Source organism: Mandrillus leucophaeus, unplaced genomic scaffold (assembly GCF_000951045.1).
Source record: "Mandrillus leucophaeus isolate KB7577 unplaced genomic scaffold, Mleu.le_1.0 Scaffold87, whole genome shotgun sequence".
NCBI classification, from domain to species: Eukaryota; Metazoa; Chordata; class Mammalia; order Primates; family Cercopithecidae; genus Mandrillus; species Mandrillus leucophaeus.
Window position 1 is genome coordinate 4,242,668 of NW_012109474.1, and position 22,472 is coordinate 4,265,139.

Below are 22,472 nucleotides of genomic sequence, written 5' to 3' on the forward strand. Positions count from 1 at the left end.
GATTATATAACATGTGACCTTTTGTCAGGGACTTCTTTCACTTAACATGTGTTTTCAAGGCTTATCTATGTTGTAATGTGTTAGTACTTTATTCTTTTTTATGGTTGAATAATATTTCGTTGTATGGAATTTTATTTATGCATTCATTTGAGTTGTATCCATTATGAACAACGCTGCTGTGAACATTCATGTACAGGTTTGTGTGGACATAGGTTTTCATTTCCCTCAAGTAGAAGTATGAAGAGTGGAATTGCTGGGTCATATTTACTCTGTTTAACATTTTGTATTAAAACCAGACTGTTTTCCAAAGTACCTGTGCCATTTTGTAATCCCGGCAGCAATGAATGAGGGTCCAGTTTCTCTGCTTCTTCAGTACTTATTGTCTTTTTGATTTATCCATCTCAGTAGGTATGAAGTAGTAGCTCATTGTGGTTTTGATTTTCATTTCCATGATGTCTAATGTTGAGCATCTTTCATGTGCTTACTGGCCACCATCTTTGGAGAAGTATCTTTTAGAATCCTTTTGTTCATTTCTAAAATTTTTTTTTTTTATCAGTCTCTTTTAACAAAGGTGAGTGTTAACTGCTAGGTAGCATTTAATATCAGGGGATGGTAAATTTTTCATACATATTAGTAATAGACTTTTAGGTTTAACTAGTGCTGTTCCTCATAAGTAATCCTTTAAAAAAGTGCTGGTGAGATTTCCTTTAGGGTGACTAGTAAAGTCAGTAAGACTTGATTGAGTGTGCCACTATCATAATGAGAAGACCTAACTTTAATAGTTTTGGAATGTCAAAAACAGTGACATTTTAATTAAGTAATTTTATTTTTTAAAATTATTTTTAATGGTTAATATTTTATAAGAATTTTAAGTAATTTTCAACTCTGAGCATCAAATTTTAATTATGTGCATTGAATCTCTGACTTAACCAGAGCAATTTCATTTTTTCCCAAGTAGTTGAATCTACTTCGTGAAATGTGTTCTCATGTGTGTCTTTTTTTTTTGTTTTTCTTTTTTAGGTTATCCTGAATACATGACTAACAATTTTCCTTGCAACCTTAGCTGTTGTTTTTCACTGTTTCCAAAAGATCAAAATTGCTCCAGAAATTGGAGACATATTTGATTTAAAAGGAAAAACTTGAACAAATGGACAATATGTCTATTACGAATACACCAACAAGTAATGATGCCTGTCTGAGCATTGTGCATAGTTTGATGTGCCATAGACAAGGTGGAGAGAGTGAAACATTTGCAAAAAGAGCAATTGAAAGTTTGGTAAAGAAGCTGAAGGAGAAAAAAGATGAATTGGATTCTTTAATAACAGCTATAACTACAAATGGAGCTCATCCTAGTAAATGTGTTACCATACAGAGAACATTGGATGGGAGGCTTCAGGTTAGTCTTACAAGAGTTTTTCTATACCCTCTGTGTTGGCAGATTTAAAAACTTGCTAAGTTTCCTTTCAAGCTACTACAGGGTAATTTAATGCATGCTGCATCTCTTCAGATATTGTGCATCCTGTACAAATACGCGTTATGGGAATTTGTGGAAGAATATGCAAAAGATAAAATTTTAAAGTTTTTTAATGTTCTATCAGAAAAAAGTTCAATGGAGAAAATTTGGAAAATAAAAATAAAAAGCAGAAGAAAACCCACACTTTGGAAGAACTACCTTTAGCACTTTGGTTTTCATTTTTGTAGCCTGTTGTTTTCTTTTTTTTTTCCCCTAGATGGAGTCTTGCTCTGTCACCCAGGCTGGAGTACAGTGGTGCGATCTTGGCCCACTGCAACCTCCACCTCCCAGATTCAAGCAATCCTCCTGCCTCAGCCTCCTAAGTAGCTGGGACTACAGGCGAGTGCAACCACGCCCGGCTAAGTTTTGTATTTTTAGTAGAAACGGGGTTTCACCATGGTGGTCAGGCTGGTCTCAAACCGCTGACCTCAGGTGATCCACCCGCCTTGGCCCCCCAAAATTCTGGGATTACAGGCGTGAGCCACTGTGCCCAGCCATGTTGCTTTCTTTTTTGATATCGTATGTACATTTAAACAATTGGATTACACTTAGTCTTTTTATAATTTAGAAATCTGATATGTTTCACTATTACCAAATGTTTCATTGATCACATTTTTCAGGTAGAACTTCATAATCTCCCTTGCTGAAATAAATCTTACAGACATTTTATGTCTTAGATTTTAAAGTTTTATTTCAAGACTTTATACGTGGTTTCTACAACACAGTCTTTTTAAATATTTATTTATTTCATTTTTTTCTTTGAGACATGGTCTCACTCTTGGCCAGGCTGGAGTGCAGTGGTGCAAACATGGCTCACTGCAGCCTTTACCTACTGGGCTTATGCAATCCTTCTGCCTTAGTCTCCTGAGTAGCTAGGACTACAGGCACATACGACTATACCTGGGTAATTTTTTATTATTTGTGGAGACAAGGGCCTTGCCATGTTGTCCAGGCTGGTAATGAACTCCTGGGCTCAAGCGATCGTCCTGCCTTGGCCTGCCAAAGTGATATGATTACAGGTGTGAGCCACCATGCCCAGCCACTTTTTGCATTTTTAAAACCTGAACACAGGCCTTGAAATTGTATCAAGGTTTAAATTACAGGTCTGATGCATGACATGGCCAAGTTAGTTATTTTGAATTTTAGTTTTCTCATTTATGAAGTGGGGATTGTAATACTGACTTGGTAGGATTGTGAGGATTAAATCAGAATATATATAAAAGTGTCTTGCATAATGTGACAGATGAATAAATGGTCGTTTATTTTTCTAGGTGGCTGGCCGGAAAGGATTTCCTCATGTGATCTATGCCCGTCTCTGGAGGTGGCCTGATCTTCACAAAAATGAACTAAAACATGTTAAATATTGTCAGTATGCATTTGACTTAAAATGTGATAGTGTCTGTGTGAATCCATATCACTATGAACGAGTTGTATCACCTGGAATTGGTAAGTAGACTTTGCTTTTATCCTAAGAAACATAAAGGGAAAAGGATCTCAATAGTGTTTTAATTTTTGTAAGTTAAATTATAAATTTGGAAGATAGCCCACGACTTTAAATAAGGTTAAAGAATCAGACATTTTTAATATACGTGTTTTAATTTGAACTTAGGAACAAACTTATATTTTGACTGCTAAAACCAAGTATTATAGTTGATATTTTGCCCATTTAGAACATTGTTTTTGAGAAATAAGATGGAAAGCATTATAAATTTGAATACTTAGTGTGTGGTTAGATAGTGTTTATGCTACTTCTGAATTGAAATAGTTCATGAACTTTTGTAATCTCTGGTTTAACTTGACATTCTCTGTTAAATGGAAAATATTTTCATTGTAATGATTAATGTTTCATTTGTTTTCCCTTTTAAACAATTAAGATCTCTCAGGATTAACACTGCAGAGTAATGGTAGGTAATCTGTTTCTTATTACTTTCTCTTTCTTTTGTCCTATCCTCTCTGTTTTTTCGTTGACCTAGAATTAGTTTGTGTGGGCGGCAGTAACATTAACAAGAAAGTAACTTACTGATTTGGAAATTTAGATTTTGGGGTTATGGGGCACGTCAGCATTTAAAACTGGATTTAAATTGGCTATTTGCTCTTTGTATATGAACTGCAATTTATGAACTAAAGTACTGTAAAAAACATGATAGAGGAATGTACCAAAAACAAATACAAAGAATATTTTTTGAATTAAGACCCATTTTTGAAGAAAATCTCACAGAATCAGTTTTAATGGGTGTTAAGTACCCAGAACGTTTGGTAATATGGAATCACGTATAACATATCCTTTAAAAATGCCAGTATTCTAATTTTCCTTCATTTCAGCCTAACATTTTTATGAATGATAATGTTGAGAATGGTTTAAAATCGTGCTCATTTGTATTTTTTCAGTCTTGTTACATTTTGAGTAAATAAATCAAGGCTACTTAAAAGCATATGCCCATCACAGCTTACCTAATTGTATTCTTGAAAAGAAAAACTGTTTTAAGGTGATTGAGAAAATGAAATGCGAATGGGGGTGTGTGTTTTTGTTATTATAATATTTGAGAATGGAGTTTTATTAAATCTTTAGCTCTGTTACTTAGAACTTAATAAACTCAAATTTCTGTAAGAACTAATTATTTGCGGAGAAACTCTTATAAGGAACCACTGTCAGCCAGGCACGGTGGTTCACGCCTGCAATCCCAGTACTTTGGGAAGCTGAGGCAGGTGGATCACCTGAGGTCAGGAGTTTGAGACCAGCCTGGCCAACATGGTGAAACCCTGTCTCTACTAAAAATATAAAAAATTAACCAGGTGTGGTGGTGGGCGCCTGTAATTCCAGCTACTCAGGAGGCTGAGGCAGGAGAATCACTTGAACCCTGGAAATGGAGGTTGCAGTGAGTTGAGATCATGCTGTTGCACTCCAGCCTGGGCAACAAGAGTGAAACTCTGTCTCAAAAAAAAAAAAAAAAAGGAACCATTGTCGTCTTAGAAAAGGTGTGCTGTTGCTCTGGAGGGAAATTAGTAGTAGTTTAGCACCTTTTTTGTTTGCAGAATTTTATAGGTGAGTCAGAAATACTAGGTGACCTTAACCAAAATTTAGGAAGAGTATGCAGTTCTACTTGATTTTATTTTCCACCTTTCTCCCATATCACTAGTAATGGAGGAAGACTCAGTGCCTTGTTGTGCTCGTTAGTGACTAGTAGGTTTCTGACAAGTGTGGGTTTATTGTTAGGAGCTGTTGTGGTGGTCTGGGAAGGGTTGCTTTAAGATTGGTTAAAACTCTGCCTCTTTGCTATGCAGACATTGATATTATATCACTTCTTTTTTTTGAAAGTAAACACGCTTCATATCTTCACCGTTTTCCATCCATGTTTTTGGAGAAAACATTTGGCTCAGTGGGTGTTAAAAGTTGGGAGACTGCAATGATAAGTGTATCTGAATCTCTCTATGGGGCTGTTTGTGAGGGCATTCAAATTCTGAATGCTCATCACACACCTCCCCATTCTAAAATTATTGATGCACCGTTACTGATGGGATTGTATGGGTTTTTTAGCCTTTCTTTAGTGACTGTAGGACTGTATTCAGCTTTGTAGGTCCCCCTAGTGGTGGTTTTGTAAAGGCTGTCTTCAGTGCCTTATTTCCTCAGAAAACAACTGGTATTTCTCACAGCTCCTTCTAGATTTGGACAAAGGAATAATATAAGACCAGGTAACTAAAAGTTAAGAAAATAGGACGGTTCCTTCATTTTTGAGTTAATGTCTTATGGTAGTCATTTCCAGCCTTTTATCTTTCATGAAACTTTCTGTGACCACGTCGACCTGTGTATTCATTTTAACAAATATGTAATGAGCATGTATTGCCTGGTACTGTGTTAGTTTCCAGGGATGCTAAGATAATAAGGTATGTTTTGTCTGCTCAAGTGAGCTTATAGTCTAGTGGAGGAGAGAAAAAGTAAATAAGAGAGTGATAATACCATCAGATAGGTGCTATGTCCTGGCTGCTGGTGATGATAAAAAATACAGACCTAGGGTGGGCCCAGTGGTTTCAGCTTTTTTGTCACCTATAGAAAATATATTCTTTGACCCTCTTAGAACATTTTCTTTTTCTTTTTTGAGACAGAGTTTCGCTCTTGTTGCCCAGACTGGAGTACAATGGTGGGATCTCGGCTCACTGCAACCTCCGCCTCCTGAGTTCAAGCGATTCTCCTGCCTCAGCCTCCTGAGCAGCTGGGATTACAGGCGCCAGCCACCATGCCCAGCATTTATTATTATTATTATTATTTTTGTATTTTTAGTGGAGATGGGGTTTCACCATGTTGGCCAGCTGGTCTCGAACTCCTGACCTCAGGTGATCCACTGTCTCAGCCTCCCAAAGTGCTGGGATTACAGGCATGAGCCACTGCACCCAGCCCTCTTAGAACATTTTATAATCACTATATATATGTAAAACTACTCTAAAAATATGGTTAAATAATAATAGCTAACACTTACTGGGTACTCATTGTGTGTCAGGTCAGACTGAGCTAAATGATTTCTGAGTATTATGTCATCATTCTCATGATACTTCTACATGGGAGGTGGGATTATTTATACTTTAACAGATGAAGGGACTGCTACCTGGAGAGGTGAAGGAACTTGCCCAAGAATAGACAACTAGGAGGAGCTGGAGTAATGTGTGTTTGCTATTAGATATTTAAACAATGGGAAAATATTACAAAAGACTGCAGACTCCATGACAGCAGGGATATTTGTTTTGTTTATGGCTATATCCCAAGTACTAGAACAGTACCTGGAACATAGGTGCTCAAGAAATATTTTTTCAGTGAATGAATTTGTTGAATGCTAGCCCATAAAGAGAAATATTTAACAGTTTGGTGTCTGTTTTTCTGGACTTTAAAAAATATATACTATATGTTTTTTTAATTTTATTTTTTTGAATAGGCAATACATGGTCCATAAATCAAAATACTATAAAAAGGTATACAGTGAAAAGAAGTGCTCCCACCCCTGCCCCCATTCCCCCCTAATTCAGGTAATCACTTTTTTTAGTTTCTGGTGTTTCCTTCCAGGGTTTCTATATGCAAAAAATACATACCTCCTTTCTTACACAAAATGTATACTGTGCATACTGTTCTGGACCTTGCTTTTTTACTTAGAGTATATGATTTTTTAAACATGCATATGATCATAGTGTACAATAGTGTTTTGTAACTTGCTTTTTTTCTGTTGGCAAAAATATATTGCAGATTTCTATACTTGTTGATACCTTCAGTTTTACCTGAGAAACATTATGGATTATCTGGGGTTAAAGAAATCTGTAGACCAGTAGAGGTTTCAAACTTACATTTGGAAAGTTTAGCCAGCATATTTAAGGCAAGAAAGATTTATGAGTCATAACTGTTTAAAAGCAGAATGCAGTAGGTACTTAAAGATGTTATGATTGCTGATTACACTGAAGAGTCACCTGAAAAGCAAAAGCAGTGAGTACCAGATTGACCAGTTGTATCCTCAAATCAGCTAGCAAAACCAGTAAGTCGGTAAAAAGATCCTGGTCGTTTTAACAACAGAAAACCTAAAATGTCCAGGAATTATTTAGAGATGTCAGGATTTATATGAAGAAAATCATTGAACTTTGTTGAAGGGTATAATACAAGGCTGAATAAGTGTAGACATACCAATTTTATGCCCCATTTTTTTTCTTTTTATTATTTTTATAATTTGGCCAATGTTAGTGATGAGTGATTGTGTTCAGTTTTTTGATCGATACATAATTTGTTAAACATCCTTTTGATTATCTTTTTGTTTCTGTAAAATTTCTAAAGAGGAACTTTGGAATGGGATTTATGGGGTCTTCAGAATATCATCATCATGACTTTTGATGCATGAACGTACTTCTTAAGAGGTTTTTAAGAGGTTGCACATAGAAACTTGCACAATGGATGATTATTACTGCCTTGAAATAGTCTCAATTTAATAAAAAATACCCATGTAACTTAACTGATATTTACATGTAGATTTTTTTCGAAGGTTGACATAGGGAAAGATAAGGGAAATGATATGCTGGTTCTTAATGAAAAAGGGTATGTCTTTTTGTGGTCTACTAATTTACTGCTTTAAGAAGAGAATCTACTATTAGTTCAGTGGATTGTTAAGTTCTGGAGTAGTGTTAGTTCAGAAGCAATAAAGGATTGGTTGTTAAAGATAAAAAGCAAACCTTAAAACAATAACCTAAAACCAAAAGGAAGGTTCCAGGCAGAGAATTAACATTTATGCAGTTCAGTTTCAGTTTTCTTTTTCTCATACAACAGAGCAAACTATTTCCTGGTTTGTTAATGGAAAGGTGTTATGCTATATCAGCTGGAATCTAGCTTTACCTATGAAGGTGTAACCACATAGGTGAAAGATTGATTACTGAGTTTTCTCACACCATATGTTTATCAGATATTCTTATTTGGGTTGGGTTTCTAGAGGGAAATTTCAGCTTGACTTTTCATTTAGAATTTTTCTGTTTGGTTCTAAATCTATAGGGGACATTCAGTACACTTCATTTTTAAAGAATATGTTACTTAACAATAATTCTAGATCCTGGAATTGGATATCTGTCAGATCCCACTGATATCTCCACAGTGTGAAATTAGCAAAAGGATGTAGTTAAATACTCAATCTCGATTTAGACCGAATAATTGTTTTTCTCAGCTGGATACACATTTTCCAGCCTTTTGGTTTTTGCCTGCCTTATGTATTTAGGTGATTATTATTCTACGTTTCTCAAGAAACTGAGGAGTACCTTTTTAGGATTGTTGCTGGAGGCTGTTGGAACATAGACTAGCTTCGAATTTGAGAGTCAGATTGATGGATAAAATATATCTGATGCTGTTACCATTAAATAAATGACTTTTGCTGGTAAAGTAGTATGCTTTTAAAATAATATGAAAAAATTCTGATTTAAAGTTATTTACACTGTAATTGATTTTAGATGTTATATTACTTGCTAATAAGATTTTTTTTTTCTGGGGATAGAAGCTTATAAAAATTTAAAATACGTTTAATTTTCTACATAGCTCCTTCAAGTATGATGGTGAAGGATGAATATGTTCATGACTTTGAGGGACAGCCATCGTTGTCCACTGAAGGACATTCGATTCAAACCATCCAGCATCCACCAAGTAATCGTGCGTCAACAGAGACATACAGCACCCCAGCTCTGTTAGCCCCATCTGAGTCTAATGCTACCAGCACTGCCAACTTTCCCAACATTCCTGTGGCTTCCACAAGTGAGTTCTAGAATCAGATGTAGTCAGCAAGTTGAGTTTTCCTAATCATTGCTTATTTATGTGTAGTCATTTGGGGGGAAACTCCAAGTAAGTAAATATTAAAAGTAACTGTGGTATCTTTCATAGGTAAACAGGTGTTAGACAGGTATGTACAATCGCTTGGAATTTAATGGCTTTGATTAGAATATTGATTCAAATTAGTGATCTGATTTGAACTTTACTATTACATGTAGAAGTAAGTAGCCTCTTAAGCTCTCAGATAGATTTTGGAGAAATATTTAAATAATAAGTAGTTTTGATCCAAGATGTTTATGAAGGTCTGTGTTAATGGAATTGCAACCTTTCTTTTAATCCAGTGTTCTTATTTTGGTTTATCTGGGAGAATATTACCTTATAGTAGTTGTCTTATTTTCTCACTGTGCAAAGGGATCTTGACAAATTTGTTATGTATTGCTCAAGATAGACATTAAGTAATTAAGTCAATTTTGATGTAAGCTAACTTCTATATCTCTTTTAAAAATATTTGTCTATATTTTTTAAAAATTAGTCTGTTTCAGAAGGATCCTTCTTTTCTGCCATGTCATAGGAGGCAAAGGGGCTGCTAGGTTTAGGTTTTTTGGGGCCTGATGATATGACCTGGTTCTGTTACTTATTTTCACAGTAACCAAAGGTTTGATAGTTTGCTGCCTTGCAAATGAAGTAGCTTTTTTTGCTTTTTTTTTTTTTTTTCCAGTTAATCATAGTGCATTGTCTTGGCATGTGTATGGTGTTAGTTGCATGCAATTGCTAAAGGAATTATATGTAAACCTACATCAGAATAGATTTTTGACAGCTCTGGTCTAATACTGTGTTAGTTGCTGCCAAAAGTACCATTATTCTATTTGCTTTACTATCAGATTAGATTCAACATAGAAATTTTGATCTTTGGAATAAATGGGGGACTGATTTCTGTAATTGTGAGTTTTCAAGTGAAGTATACCAAAATTTCCCCTCTTTAATTCATTACACCACTTCAAAGCAATATGTTTTTGGTTTGCTATATAAGAGATGACGGTCTCACTAAGGGCAGCATATACTAAATGGGTCATATAGGTTAAGCACTTGAGAACCCAGATCCTTAATCACTTGGTTCTTCTGTTATCTGTCTACTTTTTATTTACCAAATTAGGAATATGGTTGATAAACAGTGGGTAGTGATAGAAAATAAAAGAAGGTACATTATAGCCGCTTGAACATAGATTAGTGCTAGAGCACAGCTACCTACTTCTGTTTATATTATCTGGAGATTGAATTTCTGTACCTTTGTTAATGCTTGCTGAAGTGACTTCATTTTGACTGTTTTATTCCCTAAGGTTGAGTCCTATGCAAAGATTAGAAAAAGTGATATAAATGAAATGCAGCTAATTTTATCCTGGTATTTATTGGGTAGATTTTAATAACCAAATACTGTAAATACTGTAAGTTTTAGAACTTGTGTCAAAATGTTCCCTTAGATCTCAAAAAGTATATTGATAAAATTAAATGAACAAAAAGAAGTTGAACTAGAATAGAAGATTTGAAAGGCTATTTTACATGAGCTGATATAGTCGTGTTGTTTAACTATATTTTACATACTTAGAATTGCATAAAGGAAGTATTCAGTATGGATAACTACAATGGGTCACTTTACAATTTATGTTCATTTGACACCTGAATATTTTAGGGATTTCCTTTTAAATATCTGTAAATTAAAATAATTTATCCTGTGTAGTTAATGACAATTTTTGTAAGTTAGCTAAGAGTATTGCATGTATAGTTATTAAAAACACGAACAAAACCATAATTAGCCTTTAAAGATAAATTGCAGAATCTGGGGGATGAGTAGAAAGGGAGGTTGCTAAAATGCCATTTTTACAGATAAATAATTTGGGGAGTATTGAAATATTCTCTTTAGGTTTTGGTTTTGTAATTCTTAGCTTTAAGGAAATGTGATATGTAGAGAAAAAAAAATATTCCTTTTCTTTGATAGTTTGAGCAATGGTGACATTTACTGTCTTCCAGATATCTGATTATACTCCCATTTAGAAAAGAATGAGGTGATGCCAGTTATAAATAATTATAAATTTAGTGCTTTCCAAATGGGGTAAACAACTGACTTAATTAATGCTCTTTAAGAAATCAAATTTCCACTTTAAAAAAAAAGCCTTAAAAATGTAGGACAGTAAGCAATATCATAGGATGGTTTTTGAATAGAATAGAAGCCAGGAGAAGTTTGCTTCTCTTGGTATATTGCATACAGAGAGGGCAACTAATTTTGTGTAAATCTGGGAATATGATGGTGTTGTTGAAAAGAAATGACTCTTGGTTTATAAAAGCTCTTGAAAAAATTGGAAAGTAGAGTGATAGTTTTTTTGTTTGTTTTTAACCAGTAAATGGTATATTGATTGGACAGCAGAGCTAGATCTTTTTAACTTCCTCCTCTTCACCATCACATCCTGTTTAAAATAATTTTCTGCTCTGCTTTTCTCTGTCAAACCCTAGCATTCTGCCATTACTAGTACCAGTGCTGACAATGATTAATTTTTCAGTTTTCAACATTTTCTTGAGCCTGGATTTTTGGGATCCTAATCAGAAAGGTCCAGAGAGAGAAGTGGTTGGAGTGGCCAGGATGAACTGATATACTTCTGAAGAAGTTAATATGATAGGCCAGACATACAGTGGTGTTTTGCTGGCATTTGAAATACGTTTGTGAAGAAATAAGCCACTAAAATTAGCAAGACATTACCTAAAATGGAATAATTTTGAGCTTCTTCAAGTTAAGGTTTGTCTTTATAGATGACTTTAGGTTTTTTTTTAACCTGATAGGCCATGGGTGAGTTACACTTTTTGCCCATCTTTGTAGTTGTGCATTATCAGATAAAATTAGTCCTTCATTTAGTATATGAAATCATAAGATGACATCTATGAATGTACCATGTTAATGTCTTCTTGTTCCTCTAGGTCAGCCTGCCAGTATACTGGGGGGCAGCCATAGTGAAGGACTGTTGCAGATAGCATCAGGGCCTCAGCCAGGACAGCAGCAGAATGGATTTACTGGTCAGCCAGCTACTTACCATCATAGTATGTACATACTTTAAAAAAATCTTTTAAATAGTTGAGAAAAAAGTAGGCAGCCTTTATAAAAGCAAATTAACCCATGTGGGCCTTAATTTTTAGACAGCACTACCACCTGGACTGGAAGTAGGACTGCACCATACACACCTAATTTGCCTCACCACCAAAACGGCCATCTTCAGCACCACCCGCCTATGCCGCCCCATCCCGGACATTACTGTAAGCTCTTGTTTTTGTTGTAAGGGCTCTTTTTTTTTTCCTTTTTTTTTTTTTTTTTGGTAGGGCTTTGTTTTCTATTTTTTAAAAATGTTTTTACATCTTTTATTCATCCTGTGATTTTGTTTCATTAAATAGTGCTTTTCAGTAGTTTTTGTAAACAGTAGTATTTTTCATAGTTATCATACCTTTTTATTTTAGAGGAGTGATGTTCGCTAAATACATTTATTTCTCTGTTGCTAATGTTTCATTAACATCACATTGATTTCCATTCATTTGTTTGTTTACTTTGTATATGTTCTTAGATCTCATCTGTGTCTTGTATATCCACCCATAATGGATTAAAACCCTTTGAGCACTGAGTTCTCAAGGTTTTCCTCAGCGTAGTATTCAGTGTACTTTGGATAATGTTGAATCTATAGATAACTTTGTGCCGGCATGATTGGGAGGAATACCCTACAGATAGCCTATAGTTTCAGGTAGAATAGGAGCACTGTTCATATGGCTTAGTAAAATCAAGAGTATAACTTTTATATACATTAAATTCCTTCTCGTTATAATATTAATAGTACCAAAGAAAACTTAGAAAATACAGAAAAGTATAAATAAGAAAAGCAAAATTACCCTGAATCCTGCTACTCAAAAATAGCCACTTCTAATATTTTGTCATTTTCCTTCCAGTCATATAAACAGGTATATGTAAATTGACAGGGGGCTCCTACTCTATGTGTATTGTATATGTCTTGCTTCCTTTCAGTTATGTTACTATTTTTTCCATTTCTTAAGAGAATGTAATTTTTAATGGCTGCCTAGGCATAGTGTTTAAGGGTGCTGGGTTTGGACCTTTAACAGGCTTATGTGACCATTGGCAAGTTATTTCACCTCATTAAGCCTCAGGAGCAGTAATACTAGTATCTACCTCAAGGGGTGTTTGTAAGAAGTAAATGTAATAATTTATGTGAGGTGTTTAGCACTGTATCTTAACACATTACAAGTTTCCAGTTATGTTAGCTACGATTCCATTAAATAAACATCCTTAATTAACGTAAGCACTTGTTTTTAGAATAGACCTAATAGTTTATTATTATACATTGCATTATAAATTGTACTATATTGGATGTTACATAAATAATTCATTTATGATCTGTATTAAATATTGGATGGAAAATTATGTGTAAATTGTGTAATAATAACACTTGGCAGATAGCACTAAAATGTTAGTTATTAAATATCCACAAAAGTGTTAATAGTTTAAGACTATTTGCTTATTGTAAAGTAAACTTTTAAGTTCTTAGACATTGCATAAGCTTGTTTTCAACAATTCCTAACCGATAATAGTTATATTTAAGTAAGATTTACTAAAAGTTTTAGCATTAGACAACTTTTAATAAATAAAAATGGAATTTTTGTTGTCTTTTCTTTAGGGCCTGTTCACAATGAGCTTGCATTCCAGCCTCCCATTTCCAATCATCCTGGTAAGTGTATTTCAAAATTGATTTCCTGTATTTAGATTTAGTGGTGATTGAAACGTGCAAACACAGGCTTCAATAGAATTATAGGGTCACTTCTCAGATAAGTACAATACTCATCATGACATGAGTTAATCAACAGTATGAATAGCCGATATAGTCACACATAGACTGTCTATATTTTATTCAGTTTGACTGTCCCCGAAAGAAAAGAACTGTCTTTTCAGCTAAAATGAGAATTACAGAAATGCTGGCTTCAGCATTGAATACATACATATGCAGCAGAATAAAACTAGGTTTCAAAATAGAACAGCTGTAAAACTATAGCTTAAAAAGCCAGGAAAGAATCTTAAGTACATGCTGAAAAGAAAAATAATTCACTCTATTATTCAGGATCTCTGGTTAACTGGAATTTAGAAACTATTTGATTAAATTGTATACAAAAGAGTAAATAGCTAAATAGCTTTCCTCAGTTCAAAGTTTGTGTATAATTTTTGAAGTTATAGAGATAATAAAACAGAAAACACTTGAAAATGAAATACTGAAAGTCCCTTGTAACACAAACATAGATTTTGAATTTTTTTCTCATCCCTTCATATCTGTTTTTCTTAGCATAAAAGGATGCAAATATATTACTTCAACTAATCACCTTAATTTTTTGGAAACTATAAACTCAATTTTCCTCCTAATTAAAGTAACATTATTATGAAGAATTATGTTTTTATTTTTAATTGTTTATTTTTGAGACAGGGCCTGGCTCTGTCACCCAAACTGGAGTGCAGTGGCATGATCTCAGCTTACTGAAGCCTTGACCTCCTGGTCTCAAGCAATCCTCTTGCCTCAGCTTCTAGAGTAGCTGGGACTATAGGCAGGCGCCACCATGCCTGGCTAATCTTTGTATTTTAGTAGATACAGGGTCTCATCATGTTGCCCAGGCTGGTCTCGAACTCCTGGGCTAAAGCAATCCTTCTGCTAATAATTTTATTTATTTTTAAATTTTTTGCCGAGATGGGATCTCGCTATGTTGTCCAGGCTGGTTTTGAACTCCTAGCCTCAAGTGATCCTCCTGCCTTAGCCTCCCAGAGTGCTGGGATTATAGACATGAGCCACCACACCAAGCTTGAAGAATTAAAAAAATTTTTTAAATGATTTTATTTTTCATCTTTGTGGGTACGTAGGAGATGTATATACTTATGGGGCATGTGAGATGTTTTGATACAGGCATGTAATGCATGATAAGCACAACATGGAAGATGGGGTATCCATCCCCCTCAAGCATTTATCTTTTGTGTTATAGTCTATACTCTGTTAGTTATTTTAAAGTGTACAGTTAAATTATTGACTACAGTCATCCTGTTGTGCTCTAAAATATTAGACTTTATTCATTCTAACTACCTTTTGTACTATTAACCATCCACACCTTCCCCCAACTCCCTACTACCTTTCCCAGCCTCTGGTAACCATCCTTCTACTCTCTGTCTCCATGGGTTCAATTATTTTGATTTTTAGATCTCACAAATAAAAACATGTGATGTTTGTCTTTCTTTGCCTGGCTTATTTCACTGAACGTAGTGCCTCCAGTTCCATCCATATTGTCGCAAGTGACTGAATCTCATTGTTTTTTATGGCTGAACAGTACTCCACTTTTTATATAAAAAGTTTATATAAAAAGTTTTTATATAAAAACTCCATTCTTTATATAAGTCAAGCATAAAGAATTTTAAGCATACCAGAATAGTACAGGAAGTTCCCCTGTTGTACTCATTCCTCAGTTTCAGCTATTATCAGCTAATGACCAAACTTATTTCATTCATACTCTCTTTCTTCATTCTATATTATTTTGAAGCAAATCCTGTATCATAGTTTTATGTGTATCTTAGTATATACTTCCAATAAAGGTTTTTTAAAAACATAAACACAGTGCCCATAATGATTAATTTAAAGGGTAACATACAATTCTTAAATAGGCCCACATAATTTTCTCTGTGTAAATAATGTTCTGTTATTGATTGTGTTTCAGTTTTTCTTCTAGCTGTTTAAAAAAATAGAAGGGAACATCTTTGTGTTTATAACTTTTCTCATATTTTAGTTCAAGAGATTTATAGAATTTCTAGATCGAAAGGCCATATTACAGTGACATCAGAGTGTGAGAACCAGTGTTACTGTGCTGGCTAGCAGTAGATGTGATAGTTTAAAAAACTTTCTGCTGCTTTAAGAGGCAAATATTTGTTCTGGTTACGAGAAAAGTGATGCTAGTGGGGCAGAAGCATTCTTTTAACTATATTATCTTCTTTAACGGATTTTCTGTGTTATATTGTGTTTTGTGATTTTAAACATTTTTGTAGGTCAAGGGGTCTAGCCTTTTCATAAAACACTTTTTTTGAGAAATGTAATATACAGAAAAGTATATAACACAAATAAGTATATAGTCTAACATCACTAAAACCAGTACTCATGTAACCACTACCCAGATCGAGAACTAAAACATTACAGCATCCCAGAAACCTTCCTACCCCATGAATTTTGTCTCTGTCAAAACCTTCTCTTTCCTTCTCCCCAGAGGTAGCCACTGTCCTGCTTTTTATGGATAAAAAGCACTTTTTTTTCTCTTTCTTTTATTTTTTATTTTAAAAAATTTTTAAATTTATTTTGAGATGAACTCTCGTTCTGTCGCCCAGGCTAGAGTGCAGTGGCGCAATTTGGCTCACTGCAACCTCCACCTCTGGGTTCAAGCCATTCTCCTGCCTCAGCCTCCCGAGTAGCTGGGATTATAGGCACCCGCCACCTTGCCTGGCTAATTTTTGTATTTTTAGTAGAGATAGGGTTTCACCATGTTGTCCAGGCTGGTCTCGAACTCTTGGCCTCAAGTGATCTGCCCCATCGGCCTCCCAAAATGCTGGGATTACAGGCATGAGCCACTGCACCCGGCCCTTTTATGCTCTTTTAAAGTGATGAAGACATCCGTAAACAGTCTAGTAATCTGGCTTTACTTGTTTTTTAAATTATATAAATGGAATTACTGTATCAGGATCTTGATTCGTGTGTGTGAATATATTGTGACAAGAGGGGAAAATCTAGAGTCTGAAGAATGAGAATTTTTGCTGGCTGTCCTTGAGAGTCATTAGTGGCTCCTGGCAATTTAGGGATCTCAGTGTTCATATAGCTTAGTGGGAGGTAGTCTGCAGCAGTGAGGGTAATCAAGGCTCTGAAGAAAGACCTACCCTGGATAGAGTCATAGGTGGGTATAGCGGCGGTGACATTTAGCTAGTCATTTGGACCTCTTCAGTACTTGCCTTTGGCCTCTTGGTAGATTTAATTCATTCTTTTCATGGTAGAACTGGTGTTTAGGCCCGACATCTGGTTAGAAAATAGCATTAATAAGTTGAGGCTATGCTTTTATAGTAGTGTGCATTGACATTAAAGCCTCTGTCTTTTTTTTTAAGAAACCAGGTCTCACTATGGGCCTCTGTCTTTGAGTAGAATAAGGAAGTGATTTATTGGTGAGGCTGGTCCTGAAAAGGTCTCTGTCGAGGTAGTTGCCGCAGAGGATTTGCTCTGCATGCACACCTTTAATGGAGTCAGCAGGTAGAACCCAAATGGTCTTTGACTGTGGATACTAATGGGCCCTTGAGGAGTTCTGTCTCACAACTGTTCCTCTTCATTTCTCCTTTTGTACTGTTTCAAGAATATTGTAACTGATTTCCCTGTTAGGAGAGCTTCCAGTTCTAGTACCCTCCTTCTCAACTGTATCTCTACTGCTACTCAATATTTATTTTAAAATTTGAATCTAGTTATTTCTTTGCTAAAGAACTTATTCCCCTACTCAATGCTTGGCCATAGGATAAAGTCCAAATTCCTTAGCTAGGCAGAAAAGAATCTCTGGTCCTCATCCTTGTGTGCTTCTCTAGCCTCATCTCTTGAAGCTTTAACCTAGGTATATCATCCCTCTGCTTTTTTCTCGTACTCTATATTAGTTATCTATTCCACAACAAATTACTCCAAAACTTAGCAAATTGAAACAATAACAATTTGTCATATCACTTAGTTTCTATAGGTAGGGATCTACACAAGGCTTAGCTGGGTGGTTTCGGCTCAGGATCTCATGAGGTTGCACTGAAGTTGTCAGCTGGGGCTGCCATCATCTGAAGGCATTTTCAGAGGCTAAAGGATTCACTTTCAGGGTCGTTTACTGACATACCTGACAAGTTAGTGGTCTCGGCGGTCTCGTTGGCAGGAGGCTCCAGTTTCTCTTCTTGTGGATTTCTCTTATAATGTGACAGCTAACGAGTGATCAGGAGAGAGTAAGACAGAGTCTCGGTTTCTTTAAATACTTAGCCTCAGAAGTCACATCATCTTATCTGTCAGAGTCCATGTCCTGTGGGAGGGGCCTACACAAGGATGTGAATATCAGGAGGTGAGAATCATTGGGGGCCATCGTGAATGTTGGCTCCCGTGCTCTCCTATCCTCCCAAATGTGGTGAGCTCTTTGAAAATCCAGCGTAAGTGCACTACTGATGGGAAGTCTTTCCTAATCCTTTTTCCCTGCTACCTAGTACTTTATAATTGTACTAAATTATAATTACTAGTTTACATGTCCGCTATCCTTGCTTAATGTAGAAAAGAAGCCAAAGTTTAAAACTTTGTGTAGGTGTATGGTTAGTGTAGACTCTTATGGTCTGATGAAGCAGTGCTAAAATATTCTACCATAGATTTAGAACTATTTAAACAGGAAATATACATATACTTTTGAATCTTTTATATGTGTAAAAATCAATAATATATAGTAAATTTATTTTGAGAAATTATTTTTGAAGATAGTTACATAAATGTTTTAGGAAATAGATGATATAATTGTAGAAAATGAAAATAAAGATTGGTCATAATTACCTTGGTGTTAAAAGATTTCAGATAGGCAGCATACTTGGTGATTCCATGTGTTGACTTTGGAAAAGTTTAATCACCTCATTTCTTTTTTACCAACTTATCGTTTTTGCTTTTTCTTAAAACTGAGGTGTATTCATCAAATTGAATACTGATTGCAAATTAAAGTGAAAGATTTCTTCAGTGTCTGAGGTTATTTTGTTCAGATTCACAAATGGATTCGAAACCCACAAATTTCCAACTTCAGGTGTGTTCTAGACTTTGGAGAGTACCTTTTTGTATTAATAAAAGATTCTCACAGGGCATCTCATCCATATCTAAATAATAAAGGTAATAATTCATAGTGAGTCACTTAGGTGCTTTAAGCAAATCTTTACACTTTATTGGAATGACTTTATTTTTATTTAAAATATTGAAGGTAGGCAGAGCACTTATAATCCCAGCACTCTCAGAGGCCCAGGCCAGGGGATCGCTTGAGCCCAGGAGTTTGAGACCAGCCTGGGCAACATAACGAGACCCCGTCTCTACACAAAAGTACCAACAAATTAGCCAGACATGGTGGTGTGCACCTGTAGTCCCGGCTACTCTAGAGGCTGAGGTGAGAGAAGCACTTGAGTTGGGGACATCAAGGTTGCGTGAGTCATGATTGCACCATTGCATTCCAGCCTGCATCTCAGAAACAAATACGTAAAAATTCCGAAAACAAAAAATTGAAGACAATACCTTGGAGACCTAAATCTTTCATTATAATTTAACAGCATTTATTTGATAAGATGGTACTTTATAATTTCCCCGTTACAAAAACTATTTAGATAAGTTTTTTCATTGTAAACAATTTTTTTGTTAACTCAGTCTTTTAAAACCTTTTCTTTGGCCAGTGATGAACAGTTTTGGGCTTCATGAGACTGGCTTAACTTCACTAATTTAGGAGCAAAAAAATAAAAATATCAAAGTTAGCTCATAACTGTCTTACTCCCTTTCAAATGAGTTGGGGCATTCAGAAAGCCCATTCTGTGCTGAATAATTCCAGCCTTCTGTTGATGCTAGTCTTGAGAACTGCGGAGTTGTCATTATATGGCATTAGTCCTTGCGGGCAAAAGCTTAAAGAGATTCTAGAAAAGTTTAATAGTTGTTTCCTATTACTTTCCCCTGTTTTTAAAATAAGAATGATCCCTTCTGACTGATTAGCAAATTGAGAGTGGAGTAAAAAAGTTTTTCACATAGTGCTTTGTATCTCAGTACTGTCAGATTTGCTGGGACTCATTTAGATGAGCTCTAGCCTTCTCTGTCCTCCTAAGTGGTAGCCCACTTACCTTTGCATTCCTAGGCCTTTTTAAGTCACTGATCGGTAGTGCAACTCTCCTATGCTGGTTTCTTTTTATTCTCAAGTCTCTTAAAACGTGTCTTCCCAGTACTAGCATGTCAACTCAAACTAAACAACCTGTTCAGAGTGCAGCTTTAGATAACCATTGTTGTTTTATGGTGTCTGAACTATTAAGACAAACAAAAACAGTTACTTTAGTGAGTAGGAAATAATAGAGTAAGGTTTAGGTGCAGTTGCAAATGTTGTAAATAATGATGATAAGAGTACATTTTTCAGGCCCGGTGTGGTGGCTCACACCTGTAATCCCAACACATAGGGAGGGCAAGGCAGGAGGATCACTTGAGCCCAGAAATTCAAGACCAGCTTGGGTATCATAGGGAGACCCAACCCCATGTCTACAAAAAATTTAAAAAATTAGCCAGACATGGTGGCCTGCACCTGTATCCCCAGCTACTTGGAAGGCTGAGGTGAGAGGATAGCTTGGACCCGGGATAGCTTGGGATAGCTTGGACTGCAATGAGCTGTAATCGTGCCATTGTTCTCTAGCTTGGGCAAGAGAGTGAGACTCCCATCTCCCCCCTCCTCCCAAAAAACATATTTTTCTTAACCATGGAGGCTATAAAATTCCCATTTACCCCCTATCCCCCGAATTGACTCTCACAGAAAAAACGTTGCTTACCATGGAACTTTGCTTCTGGTTAGTATCTTTCGGTATAAACCAGGAAATGTATGTACTTGGACCTCTTTTTTTTTTTTTTTTTTTTTTTTTTGGAAAAAGCTTGGCACTTGTTGCCAGACTAGAGTGCAGTGGCACCATCTTGGCTCACTGCAAACTCCACCTCCCAGGTTCAGGTGATTCTCCTGCCTCAGCCTCCTGAGTAGCTGGGACCACAGGTGTGTGCCACCATGCCCAGCTAATTTTTATATTTTTAGTAGAGACGGGGTTTCGCCATGTTGACCAGGATGATCACCATCTCTTGACCTCGTGATCGGCCCGCCTTGGCCTCCCAAAGTGCTGGGATTACAGGCGTGATCCACCACGCCTGGCCCTCATTTTCTTACCTAGTATTATAAATATTTGTTTATAACTAAATTTAACATTTGGACTGATTGTGTAAAGACAACTTTTAAGTGCTGTTACTGTTTTTTTGCTGTGTTTTTTTTTTTTTGGCCGCCAAAACATTGGGTGATTGATGTCTTAGACAATCTCTGTAGTTTTGGTTTAACCAGTACACCTATCAGTTGTTCGCTGAAGCTTCTTGTCCATAGCATAATGTGATATCTTCACATTACATTTTCTATAGACAATAATTTTTTTTTTTGTTTTTTAATTTTTGAGATGGGGTCTCTGTGGCCTGGGCTGGAGTGCGGTGGCACTGTCATGGCTCACTGCCATCCCGACCTCCCAGACTTAGGTGATTCTCCTATCTCAGCCTCCTGTAGCTGGGACTACAGATGTACACAACCATGCCCAGCCAATTTTTCTATTTTTCGTAGAGACGAGGTTTCACTATGTTGCCCAGGCTGGCCTTCCTCCTGGGCTCAAGTGATCTGCCCATTTTGGTCTCCCAAAGTGCTGGGATTATAGGCATGAGCCACCATGCCCGGCTGAAAATAATTTCATAAATACTTCAAAACTGGCTTTTTAAGAAGGCACTCAGTGAAGACACTTAGTGTATCACTGGTTTTTGTGTTCTAATCATAATGAAATATATTTAAACAAATACTTATCTTTGTGACGAGTTCATTAGCGTGACATGGCAAAACATTTGAATTTTTAAGTTTTTGAATTATCCAATCTTCATGTGATCTGTTTTGGTAACTCCTCATTGGAAAGTACTTTATTGCTTGGCAGCATTTCGAAAAGTAATTAGGGTACATAGCTTTTACAAGCTGTTTTCTTTTTAAATAATTTTAAGCATCAATCATACTTCATTTTAGGTTATTTTTTTTTCCCCCATAAGATCTGGGTTTCTTTTTTGTCATTCTAAGTAACTTTGTCGAAAGTAAGATTGTTGAAAGTTTTGTTGCTTCAAATTCTAGTTTAAAGTTCATAAATAGCATATTGAGATACAGATAAATCTTTCTTTTAAATATGTCGAACCCATTTCCACCCTAGGGTCTTTGCTTTTGCTTCCTCTCTGAAATCTGTTTACAGTCTTCACATAGATAAAAGGTTATTCACATCTCATCTTTTCAGATAGGATGTTCCCTACCATCCAGTCTGAAGTGTTCTTTCTAGTCATCTGCTGTTCCATGCCCTGTTTTATTTTCTTCACAGTGTTCATCGTTACCTGAGTTATTTTATTTGTTAGCTTATTTGTCTGCCCCTGCACCTCTGTGAGAACGGGGACTGTAGCTGTTTTGTTTCCTACTGTGTATGCAGTGCCCAGAAAGATCCCTAGATACTCTGTAGATGTCTGTTAAATGAGTTAAAACAGGAAAGCCAAATAATTTTTATGTATTTGGGCTTGATGTAATAATTATTGTATACAAATAAAAATTAGAAATACTTGATCAGTTGTCTTTGCAAACCAAAGTAGCACCTCTTTTTTTTCCCCAATTATTTAAAATTGTATATTGCTGTTCAAATGAATACACTAAATACATCTTCAAAGTTAAAATTATGGTAGTTAACATGATCTGACTTCACTAAAAATGTCTTTTGCTATGGCATAGATGGGACAAATGACCTACTATCCAAGAGACAATTGAGAATCT

At 35.8% G+C, this 22,472-nt stretch overlaps 1 protein-coding gene across 1 annotated transcript in view; it reads left to right on the plus strand.

The window, feature by feature from the left end:
* SMAD4 (SMAD family member 4) overlaps positions 1 to 22,472 on the plus strand; it is a 116,027-nt gene that overhangs the window by 76,882 nt on the left and 16,673 nt on the right. Inside the window, exons 3-9 of the mRNA XM_011969050.1 lie at positions 1,021 to 1,396; positions 2,785 to 2,959; positions 3,388 to 3,417; positions 8,556 to 8,768; positions 11,748 to 11,867; positions 11,964 to 12,080; positions 13,502 to 13,552. Of these exons, the coding sequence (XP_011824440.1) occupies positions 1,148 to 1,396; positions 2,785 to 2,959; positions 3,388 to 3,417; positions 8,556 to 8,768; positions 11,748 to 11,867; positions 11,964 to 12,080; positions 13,502 to 13,552 (955 nt within the window). The 5' untranslated portion in view covers positions 1,021 to 1,147. The remainder of the gene's footprint in view (positions 1 to 1,020; positions 1,397 to 2,784; positions 2,960 to 3,387; positions 3,418 to 8,555; positions 8,769 to 11,747; positions 11,868 to 11,963; positions 12,081 to 13,501; positions 13,553 to 22,472) is intronic.